A 12,100-nucleotide genomic window follows, 5' to 3' on the forward strand; every position below is an offset into this window, starting at 1 on the left:
CAGGAATTCTTCATATAATTTATGTAGTGTAGAACTGGGATTAGTCCCTGTAAAAGTAGGTAGATATTGTAGTCTCAAGGTTCAGATGAAAGTTTTCAATTTTAAAAAAAAAAAAAGCAACCATTTTCTTATAGCTTGTTTTTTCTAAATCTGTCTATAGCTCAGCTGCAGGAATAGCTTTAAATTCTGCAGTACTACTGAAAGAGTGGAAAATGCAAGTCCTGTGATGAGATGGTCCTTGATAAATATAGCTTAATTTCAGCCAGGAAATTTTAGTTAGTAATCATGGAAGCTTTCAGACAGAACTCTGAAGTAGTGTGTTAGTTTTGGGCTCAGAAAGATGAGCACTTCCTTTGTTCTAAAATGCATTTGCAAGAAATTTCTACTTTTGGGTCTAAGCACTTTAGCATTATCTGCAGTTTACACTTGCCAGTACTTTTTGGTTTGTAGAGAAACAACATCTGGACGTGATTGAGAGTAGCTGTATTCAAGTTGGTTTTCATGCTTGTTTTGCAAAATGCAATCACTTTTACTCCAATTCCAAAAAGAAGTTTCAACATTTCAGGCAATACATCAGAGCTGACTGGGAAGGGTCAAGAAAATTAACTTCATAGGTGTGGATAGCATTGGGACAGGTCTGCCATGAAAGTATGAGAACTTTATTCCCAAAATTCTGGATGTTATGGGCAATAGAGCTGTGCCTGAACGGGCAAAAATACGGCATGGAGGGCAACACATTAATATCTTTGAACTCAGTGCTATAGGATTTCAGCAGTGCAGCATTTCAGAAGGAAAAGCCAATGGAGTACATGTTAAACTAAATGCAGACTCTAAGAGGAAGACTGGATGAAGCTTCTGACCAATCCTGTGTGTTATGATTCTTCAAAGCCCAGCAAATGCTTGTTATAAGTCTGCTTTCTCCACCCTGAGACAGGAAGCCTCGTGTTTCAGTTATACGAAGTAAGGTATAGATTGTATGTCTTAAATGAAGAAGCCTACCTATCAGAAAGAGAAGAGGAGATATGGAATAATATGAATATAGTCAGGCTTATTTTAGTTCTGATTTATTTATCTGATCAAATGCTAGGTGCAGAAACAAGCAAGCATATTCAAGCTTGAAAGTGGCAGCAGAATGAAAAGTTTGGGGAGCTAATTTATATCCCAAAAGCTATGCTTCGTTGTACAAGTGAAGAACAACAGTCAGTCAGCCTGGCTCTTCTGTTATGATTTATGCAGGAGAAATCTGGAACAAAATAACAGTGAGTCAGAATTACATGAATAGCTGTGCCAAGAACTCTTGTATAGGGACAAGACAGCTGACATGGATTGTAAAGCTGGCTGGAGACTTATTTGAGGAAAAATGAAGGAAATAATGACTGCATGCTCTGAAGAAAATGCAAATAAAAAGGCTTTCTGTGACCTATAATTAAGTGGAAGGAAGGAGACATGATTTAAAGTGTTTGTGGTTTGCAGGAGTTAAATTTAAATGTGGCCTGAGTTTACAGTCAAAGAAAGAAGTGTCCCAATTCTTGTTCTCAGCTGCAAGTATAAAACTAAAGTGACCTGTTGCGTTATGCTAGCAGTAGTCTATCACTTTGACACCACAGCAAACCTGATCAGTTTTGCCAAGTTCCAAATTTTTCCTAAAGATACGGTGATGTGGCCTAATGGTGATGATGCACTACTTGCTGTTTAAAATGTATAGGTGTACTGTGCTTTTGCAGAGCTACCTTTATAATGCAATAACATATCTCAAACTGTCTCTGTGAGTTAGATGTTCCAGGTATCTTCCAACTGGAAAATCTGAGCACAGTAATGTTGGGAGTTGCCCTTGGGAGTTTTTTTTACCTCTGTGGGTTTGCCTGCCCCATAATTTGTAACTCATTGTGTAAAAGTTTTCACTTGTTATTTTTCATCTGAGAATGAGGTTGGGTTTTTTTCAGTCCACATGAGGAGCAGGCTGATTAAATTTATGGAGTATCCAATGATTTTCTCTTGGCCAAGAACTTGGGCTTCATATGTTGTTAACTTTTGTTGTTGTTCCCTCTTGTTAATATTGACTCCAGCTGTTTAAAAAAGTACCTTCAAAACCTGTTCAGCAAACAGTACTCATGGATTTAATGAATATCATGGCTTGTGCAGTCAGTCAATTTCTTTTTCCAGGATCAAATGCAGGTGATGGATTGCACTTGTGTTTCTGCATGTACTGTTCTAGCATGAAATTGGAACAAACTCTAGGCTGGAGCTATAACTTTCATCCAATGATATATTGAAGTTGGACAAATCAGGTGTTGATTTTGGTTAACATGAGAGAAGATTTTTTTAACCTGTAGTTGATGTGTTTCTTCCCGCTTGGGATTTTTTTGACACAGCTGGCACGAGCCACAGTACGTGATCCCAAAACCGGTGTCCTTACAGTGGCTAGCTACAGGGTATCAAAAAGGTAAGCACAGAGAAGAGTTTAGCTTTAAGATTTTTGTGCTTAACAGCTGTCATCTGTTACCTACAGCTGAAAACTTGAACTGCTTTGCATGTAGCAAAAGCTTGCCTACAATAAATAAGTAAATGCACAGTAAATGGCTCTTTCAGCAATCTGACTGGGGGCAGAAGAATCCTTCTGGCTTGGGAAATGGGTTGTTGTGGTTGGTATTCCAAAATAGCATGTTCTAATCCTTCCTTTATTCTAGCTCGTGGTTGGAGGAAGATGATGATCCTGTTGTGGCCAAGGTGAATCAACGAATGCAGCAGATCACAGGGTTAACAGTGAAAACAGCTGAACTATTGCAGGTTGGTACACTTGTCTTGTCAGACTTCATCCTGGTAGAATTAGCTGCTTGTCAGGGTGGTTTGGTGCTTATGCAGATACAAACATAGGCTGGCTCTTAACCAGCCCCTCCTAGGGATTCTGTTGTCTGCTGGCTATACACACGGAGTAGGTAAGGTGTTTATGAAGAGTGGGGGGGTGTTCCCAGCTGCTGCTAGCTGTAAGGACCTGGCAGGTAGATGTTTTCCCTTTGTGTGCCAGGCAGAGAAGGGTGGAGATATCAAAGAAATAGAAGATAACCTTGTGCAGGAATCTGTGACTTACTAGTTTTGAGGGAAATGTCTGCCACTTATTTTCAAGTCTGCAAAAGTTGAACCTCCTTCCTAGTTGAACCTTTCAAAGATCCAAATATTTTTCATAGTCCTGGTACATTCTCATACGAATTCTGATCTTTGGCTGACTGTTGGGGAGAGCAGGGAGGGTAGAAGTGGTACACCACTGCCAGAGTGGCTGCACCTTAGCCTGTTTACTGCTTCTCTTCCTCCATGCTCCTTGAATTCCTGTTTTAGAGCCTGGTTGAAGTACTGTTGATTACTGGCTATCCAGAAACCAGCTAATTGTGTAGTGGTCTGGGAGACATGTTAAGCGCAGCCTCAGAGTAACTAAATCACATGTTCTGTGATCTTCAGATAAAGTAAGCAAAGTGGTGTTTTTAAGCTACTTTGAGCCTTCTGTGTTCCTGGATGCACATGTATGATCCGTTACACACACATGTGTGATACAGAATCTAATTCTATCTCCTAGCTTGGAAACACGTACTAGAGAACTACATGCACTCGGCTCCCTCCTCTGAAGAGGAGGGAGCAAGTGTGTGGTAAAACTATTGCTGCTAATTTGTGTTAAACAGGCTGTTGTAGTGATAAGTAGAGTGCTGCCATTGGGAAACATTTGGTACTGAGAAATATTCTCAGCGAAACCCTTAAACTATGAAGGGAAAAGAGCACTTAAGTTGTTTCTCATCTGCGTACCTCATTTCTGGCACTCTAAAGAGAATTTAAGTGTGCTATAGATAACGATCTTGCCACAAAGTGCTCTTTCTCAAAGCATGTTTTGGATTTCTGAGAGCAAATGCTATCTTCTGCAGCAGTCGCTTGCAGTTCAATGCATGTTTGTGCTTCCTTCCATGCTGTAGGTTGCCAACTACGGAATGGGAGGGCAGTATGAGCCACACTTTGATTTTTCTAGGGTAAGATCACACTTTCAATTATTTCATAATGGTGTGGGGAGGGGCAAACAGTTTGAGAGAAAACTGTTGAAACTGTTTTCTGTTAAAACACTTAATGTATAGCCCTGTTGCATGTATGGATCATGACTTTTGAAAAGCCTTCGCACTGCCTTCTCTGATGCTGAAAGCTCATTCAAGAGAACAATGAACAAATCTGTCTGCTTATCTTTGTCACCTTGGTTGCTTGCACAGTATAGACACACTAAAAGATAGTCATGCAGCACTCAAACATGCTCTTTCCATTACTTCATTTGGAAACTGAGGTCTGCAAGCCCTGGGTAGTGAGTCTGCGTTGTTCCATTAGGTTCAGCAAGGTTGTATGAGTCCTCCTTTGGTGGATACTTTAAAGCACTTTGCAGGAGCTGGCTGAGAAGGAGACATGCTTCCACCTCCCTCCAAAAAAGTAGCCATTATGGAAATCTTCATGGGGCATACAGCCCTTCTGGGAAAACCCTTAGTGTGGCTGCAGCTACAGGGTCCGAAGAGGGTTTGTTGGGTTGGTGTTCAGGGGGGCGGTTTCACAGTGAGCAGAGGAACTTGCAACTGGTGGGTGCTGGATCCACACTAGGCACTAGAGGGCTCTACCTGGCAGGTAACAGTTCTGGTTTGCTGCAAGTGGGGAGAAAAGGCAGATTCTTAATTGTTACCCTAAAAGTTTATGAACATGCTAATCATACTGAAGAGCTATGGTGACTGGTAATTTCAAATATAAAATCCACCTGATGCCTTGGTTTTCAGTACAATCATGGCGTTTCAATGGAATCTGGCTTAATTTAGGCTGTCCTCGTGGCTTTACCTGGTAGAAGGGATTGCTGCAGCCAGAGCGCAACCCAATAATTGAGTGCAGAATTGAAGCCACCTAACTTAGCACTGTTTAAAAAAATAAAAACAAAAAAAATCCTCAACTTCAGCACTGTGGAAGCTCATATTCGTTAGCTTTGGCCTGTTGAGAGAATTTTCCTGTTAACTTTGACTGCTTTGTTTCCTGAGTCAAGCAAATGCTCTTAAATTCTCTTCAAAGCCTTTGAACTCAAGGACCTCAGCCATCAAATTGGCCAGTGTGGACTTTACTTTTGGATTAGGCAGCTGGGGCAGAGCTCCACTTGGAATGTAACCTTGGCTGCAGTCATCAGCTAAGGCAAGGCAATTGCAGAATTTGCCATAGTTTTGGACTGGTCCTCCAGGCTCTCTGTGCATCACAGATTCCAGTACTGAAATACAGAGATACTGCTGTGTCTCCCCATCTTCTGATCAGCCTTGCAGCTTTTTGTTCCCTTGCAGTTCTCAAATAGGGACACATTAATAGTTGCATATTACAGTTTTGAGATTTTATTGGTTGCTCAAAAGTTTGAGAAATCTTTTGATATTGAAGTTCAGAAATGTGTGGCTGGACCTGGATTTGGCAGCAGTGGCAGAAACCAGGGAATCCCCTATGTCTCATGCTCTTATGTTGGCTCTTTTGGACTGAATTTGCATATGCAGATGCAAGAGTCTTGGGGTTTTTTTATGACCCCATTTCAGGAAAGACTTTTTATTCCTTGAAATATACTTCAAGTAGATTTAACTATAATGTCTTAGAGATGGTGGCTGTGGTTTTCCTTGCTGTTTGTCTTTTCTAATACCTATTTCTTATTTTCTTTAAATGTTAAAGATTACTGGTTTTGTGAGAAGAGTGCACCTTAATGTCTCCTGGCTGAAATGATTTCCTGACTATTGGCAATGTAAATAAACTTTTAATTGCATTTTTTTGAAGGGAGGAGAGACACATTGGTATTCTAGATGTTCTTTCCGCTTCTAAACTGGCACCAATGTGCTCTCGTACTTCAACAAACAAAACCCAAAATGTTTCCTACAGAGTAAAGATAATTTGATCTTTTTGATGTGGTCCTTAGTCGTAGACAGGCAACCACCTGAAAAGTTGATTATTGCTATTCTTCAATTTTACCTGCTGGCAAAAAATGCATTTTCTCTTCTTGTGACAGTGTTTCTTTGAGTCACTACTACATTTATGAGAATCTAGTGTGTTATCTAAAGCCCACTGAAGATGAGTTTTTCATATTCACCTCAGTTGTTGACTTTGGATCGGTGTCCAGTACAACAATGGCCTGTTAACTTTACTTGGATAACATCTGTGCCACAGGCCCTGAAAACATTGCTTCTACTCTGCCCTAAGAATTGCTTCAGTGCTATTTCTCCTTTTAGCATCTGAGTGCTATGTGCATGCAGTTATGCACCCTGGCTGCAATTTGTAATGGCTTTAATGTTGCCCTGTATCGATCATCCCCTTTCTATTCCAAATCTTTAAATTGGGCTTAAGGATCTCTCTGCAGAGCTACACGTATGTAACTCTAGTGTGAGCCTGTTTGGAACTTGGGTTAAAGTTGTTGTCTGTTACAGCGACCCTTTGACAGCACACTCAAATCGGAAGGAAATAGGCTAGCGACGTTTCTTAACTATGTAAGTACCTCTGTTTGTCTGCTGTCTGTGAGCTTGAAGTTTGCAGTTATTCTCATTTAATTTTATAGAAAGATGAGCCAGATGCTTTCAAGCGGTTAGGGACTGGAAATCGTGTGGCCACTTTTTTAAACTATGTAAGTACGATGATCCTTTATGCATTGAGTGTAACTTTAGCAGCATCTTGTTTACAGCTTGTGCACTTGGTTATTTGTAGAGATTCCCTGGCATCTCAAAGTAGGGATTTCATTATTCTTGCAGCATCAGGTGCTGTCCCATCTGAGTTTATAGAATTCTGGTGGTATTTAACCTCAGAGAAGAAAATTTGAATATAGGGCCCAGCTTCCCCTTTTGGCCACTCTATCTTTTGACTTCATTGGATTCCTGTTGGTGGGAGAGGAGAATTTGGCTTATTTCTCAAAGGCGAGTGAGTGCTTGGGTACTCATGTGGTATGCTGTTTGAGAACTTGATTATTGGCCATTTACTGTGAGACAGTCATGTTCTTCCACCACTGTTTGACAGCACTTGATGTTGTGGTCTGTCAGCCTCCATTTTAGCTGTTTGTCAAAGCTAGAGTTCCTCTGGCACAGCTGTTGCTTCAGCAAATGGAGGAGACATAGCTAATAAAATTGGTGCAACTGGGTTACAAATGCAGAATTGAAAAGATTCATTAGTTGCATGCATTACACAGCCTACAGACCATGTACACTGGAATCATGAACATAACTGCCACCGATACTAGTGGCCTAAATTTTTCACAGTAGTCTTCTGACAACATTTTATCTATCAACCTATACTTACTATATCAGTAGTTAGGATCACCTAATCTTCTATGTCTAACTTTTGAGTGATACAACTTCAGATTTAAAATTCTGTGATGAAATATTTATGGCTGAGCTGGTATTTTGAGTGTGAAATGCAGCTCAAAACAGAACCAGAAATACTTTCCACTTGATATGGCAGGGGGAGGAAATCTCCCAAACAAGAATCAGAATAAGATAGGTAGCTGTGAAGTAGTCTGTTGCTAAGAGGCTTTAATTTTAAATTGTCTCAATCTGTATTTTGTTTGCTTCTCTGACTTTTGGACAAGCCTTGATTTAGAGTGAATGATATGCACCTTATTCTCTGCCAGTTGTACATGGTCAAAGGCAACTTACCCTTGTCTGTCCTGTGTAGAACATATTGTATGTGTACCAACACCCTTACTAAAAAGAGTGGTTGTATTGCTAAGACGTAGGTATTAACTTGCAAAGTTGCATGCACATGCTTTCTAGTTGGAAGGGGCAAAAACCTGTGTACCTATGGCATCTTATGCCCTTTTATTGTAGGTACCAAGCAGGAGGACACCAGAGTGGTAATAACATCTGCTTTAAACAGAAATCCAAGTTACAATAGAGAATGTGGGGACCTGGGGAGTGTATTAATAGTGAATCTGCTGCTTAAATTTGGTGGGAGCTGGATCTGAGTCATTTGTTTCTTTTAGTTAGAATCTGATCAAAAACTTACTGAAATCAATGGAAAGACTTTCTAGTTTTAATGGGAGTGTTTCCATGAACTTTGGTGGGTTTTGAATCAAGTCTAGAATTTATAGTGAATCCATCATTGCTGATGAATTCAATAGGGTTAAATTCATTCCAGTGTAGAAGGGCAAAGCATAAAGATACATGCTTTTCTTTAGTCACATAACTGTGTGTATTAAAGCTTGAGATGCATAAGGCGCTTGAAGTGGTGTAACATCACTGGTGAACAGCGTAGAAACAGTGCAGAAAGTGAGGTTTTCTAATAGTTTGTATAGTTTTTGAAGTGGTTGACCAAGATGCATAAACTAAATCATGAAAATCAGTTCTAAAAACGTGTTTTCAATTTATGAGGAAACATGTGGTTTAACAGACACTTACTTGTTTTCCTAATTGGATCATAAACTGGAATGAAATTCTTGAAACTGATTTACTCTGAAGTCCTCTCCCTTGTTCTAGAGTAGTAGCTTATTAACACTGTAGGTACACAACTTCTTATGGCTAATTGTTTGTGCAGTAGATTATGTATAATTTAGACAAAGTGCTGAACAAAAGGCTTCAGCTGAAATAAAAGCCTTCAATAGCAGGTACTGTTACTTTTGTAGTTTGTGCTGGTTGAAGTGCATCCTTTCCTCATCAGTGCCCCTCAGAGGTGCAAGTAGAAATCTCTCTGTTAGGGCTTGGGGCACTTTAGCTTGTGGGACTGCATGTACAAAAAGTGTTGTAAATGGACAGTTTGCGGACTTTGTTTTCTCAGATGAGTGATGTAGAAGCTGGAGGGGCTACAGTTTTCCCAGACTTTGGAGCAGCAATATGGCCCAAGAAGGTAAAGTGTTTGTGTTTTGCTTGGTTTCTTCTCTCTCCTGTTACTGTCTCTTCCTCAGTACAGTCCTGCATCCATTTACAAGTCAGTTAATGTGACAAAGTGCTGTTCATTGCAACTTGATTGACAGGCTGCTGTGTATCAAGGCAGCTGTAGCTGATCTTGTTGTCTGCAGGGCTGCTTCCTTTGTTTTACAATGTATAAAGTGAGCAGTTTGTGTAGAGCTGTTATTAACAAAACCAACTTGTGTTCAGGTAGAACTCCTCTCTAATCTTGAAACATTGCTGATTTAATAGTGGGACTAAGGGGTTTTTTTTCACGTGCTGTCAGTGGTGGCCTTTGTTAAAGTGCTTCATAAGAGCCTGCAGCTGAATTCATAGGCATTCCCCCCCCCCCCCCTTACTGTAACCTGAATAATTATATTGACTAGGTTCTGACTAATCCAGATCTGATTTTACTTTCCAGGGAACAGCAGTGTTTTGGTACAATCTTTTCAGAAGTGGCGAGGGTGATTATAGAACAAGGCATGCAGCTTGTCCAGTACTAGTAGGGTGTAAATGGGGTAAGTAATATTCCTTTAGGAACAAAACCTGAAGGAAGGCTCATGTGTATGCAAAGCTGGTGATATACTGAACCCTTATAACAGCATTTAATAACCTGGGTGTTGCCATTTTAACTACTGGAGTCATTTGGCCATGATGAAAATTCCCACCATCAATATCCTGTAGTATTAAGCAGCTACATCGTTCAGCTGTAGCTTTTCTAGTGAGTTTGGTTTGTGTCAATGACAGCACAAAGTGTGTAAGAACATCACTGGGTTTGTGTGGTGTATCAGCATCAGGATGACTTGAATTATTACTTGACTAGAATCAGGTCTGTTCCTACAAAGATTTGTGCGTAGTTTTAACTGCAAAAGGAGGAGAGCTCCTTGTAAGTTAAATGTGAATGTCTGGACACTGGGAGTTTCTGCTAGCTGCTGAAAAATTCTCGAGATCTGTGTCATCCATCCCCATACCTATGTCCCTCAGCCTCCAAGGTATTCCCCTGGAGCGCCAGAGCATAGTGATCTATAAATGATACCAGACCCATAATACACTGCTCTTTTACGTTGGCCTCAGAATTGTGCAATTGGAAAGATCCGTTCTTCCCCAGCCCTTTGCTTCTTTCTATGTGTTTCCCATTGGATGAGTAGAGAAGTATAAGCAGGGATCCTCAGACTGAGAGATGAGATGTTACTTGAAGTAACTGTCTGGCTTGCGGTGATACATGCACTGGGTACGTGGTGGTAACTAATTTCACATCCTTGTTCCACAGTTTCAAACAAATGGTTTCACGAAAGAGGAAATGAATTCTTAAGACCCTGTGGGAGAACAGAGGTTGACTGAAACCCAACCTGCTGCAGGCCTTTGTTTCTCTGTCTCCTTTTCTACTGTTCGTTCTTCCAGTTCATTTCTAAGAAATGATCCATCTTTTTCTCCAAGAGTCCTGGCACTTTACCCAAAAAGGACAACAAAATATGTAACACCTGTGAAAGAAAGTAAATGGCATTGTACACATACTTGTGTGTTGGTTGCTGTTATTTCCATGTTCCCCCTGCCATCCTCTGCCCTCCCTTCTGCCCTCCCAGCTTTCTCTGTAGTAGTGGTGCGAACAGTGCTGTGGGTGATTCAGTATGTTTGGGTGCCTGGTCTTGTGCCTTCTGTACCTCAGAAGATTTAGATGTTAAATATTTCTTTGAACCAAAGTGTTTTTTTTAAAGTTTTGTGTACATGTTGATTTTATTGTATTTCTATGGATCACAAGTTTTGAAACAAAAATAAATGTTCTTTCCATAAAGTGATTCTCTATTCTGTGTCCTTAATTAGGTATACCAGTGCTTGGTTTTAGGGAGCAATGGGCATTTACTTTTTCCTTTGAGGGCCTGTTGCTTTGTTGCCCTTTTTCTGTAAAAAATACATCATGGTTTTGGACAGTGTTTTATTTAAGGCTCCAGCACATGACACAGAACTGTTGCACTTTCTGCTGAAGCTGGAAAGGTTTAATTCATGTATGGAAACTATAATGTATCCTGGGAGCAGATAGGCTGTACATTTTGGGCCAGTGGCAACTGTGATCTCAGTATTACACTTACGAGAAGCCTTTCCCTGTGATGTTAACTTTGCTTCTGTGGGATACTGTCTATTTTTGATGCAAGCAGTTACAAAAATCTGAAGCCTTTCAAGACTTTCAACAGTCTTGACAATTCTTGATTCTAAAAGTAGGCATCTCTGCTGATGAAACACAGCATTTTTACCCCAGGAGCACCTGATCTGCAGAGCTCAACACCTGTTGAAGTCAGTAGGATGGCTTGCAAGCAAATCTCAATCTACTTTTGTAGACTGGACCAGGGTTTTGTCTTGCCCTGCAGACAGGCTGGGAATAATCATGCCCTTTGAACATAAGGATTCAGATTCACCTTTGCCTTTTTGCTTTGTTAGCATGTGTGTAATGGCCACAAGCCAACACATGGAGGACAGTGTTGTCCACAATAGAAAAGAAATCCCATTTGTGAATTAATTTCAGAAGAAATTACAGTTAATTGCTTAAAAAAAAAAAAAGCAAAGTTAGAGAAATAGGAAAATGTTTCAGAAATATAGAAAGTTGCTGTTACTACCAGACTGTTGTATCAATATGTCACTGTGCAGGGTGGATTGACTTCAGACTTCTCACTGGCTGTTTCTGGTAGGGGCATGGCTTGAGAAAATGAAAGTAATTTAAATTACACTGAAACATCCAGTTGCAGTCACGAGTGTCATATGACAAACATTGGTTTCCTTTGTATTTCTCCATTGCCCTATGCTTTGCAAAGAGTGAATGAGCTAGAATAAGGTGATGTTTAAAAGGACTGTCAGGCAGGATTAGAAGCAATGCACCTGCTGTCCTCCTAGGAAAGACTTGTGAAACAGAAGGGTTTTACATGTTAGGTGTAACAGATGTCAGCAATTTATTGTATTGGTAATAAAGCAATGTGACTTAGCAGTATATGTTCATGTGCCCCTGAATTTTACATGTGAGGAATTTATGAACTTAATGGTTATTGCTTTGTTTAGTCATTTAGATACAGCATGTAAGTACATGTATTGATTACAGTTCCATTTTTTCAGTTGAACATACACAACTGGTTGAAGAGAGAAGTCTTGGCTTGCCCAAGCAGAGACTTGTTGAGCTCTGGTTGTTAATGATACTGAAATGAGAGGAGCATCTGGTCTTGTAAATA

General features: G+C 40.2%; 1 protein-coding gene across 4 annotated transcripts in view; it reads left to right on the forward strand.

Moving 5' to 3' along the window:
• Positions 1–10,684, forward strand: part of P4HA2 (prolyl 4-hydroxylase subunit alpha 2) — a 31,214-nt gene extending 20,530 nt beyond the window's left edge. The window contains exons 10-17 of one of the 4 annotated variants that reach the window (XM_052771941.1): positions 2,373–2,443; positions 2,688–2,787; positions 3,957–4,010; positions 6,447–6,506; positions 6,575–6,640; positions 8,779–8,847; positions 9,310–9,406; positions 10,159–10,684. In XM_052771941.1, coding sequence (XP_052627901.1) covers positions 2,373–2,443; positions 2,688–2,787; positions 3,957–4,010; positions 6,447–6,506; positions 6,575–6,640; positions 8,779–8,847; positions 9,310–9,406; positions 10,159–10,229 — 588 coding nt within the window. In that variant the 3' untranslated portion in view covers positions 10,230–10,684. Of the gene's footprint in view, positions 1–2,372; positions 2,444–2,687; positions 2,788–3,956; positions 4,011–6,446; positions 6,507–6,574; positions 6,641–7,832; positions 7,859–8,778; positions 8,848–9,309; positions 9,407–10,158 lie in introns of those variants that run through there. The other 3 variants (XR_008232718.1, XM_052771938.1, XM_052771939.1) reach the window with 3 other exon arrangements.
• The last annotated feature ends 1,416 nt before the right edge of the window (positions 10,685–12,100 follow it).

The sequence above is a fragment of the Harpia harpyja genome, chromosome 20 (genome assembly GCF_026419915.1).
Source record: "Harpia harpyja isolate bHarHar1 chromosome 20, bHarHar1 primary haplotype, whole genome shotgun sequence".
In the NCBI taxonomy this organism is placed as follows: Eukaryota; Metazoa; Chordata; class Aves; order Accipitriformes; family Accipitridae; genus Harpia; species Harpia harpyja.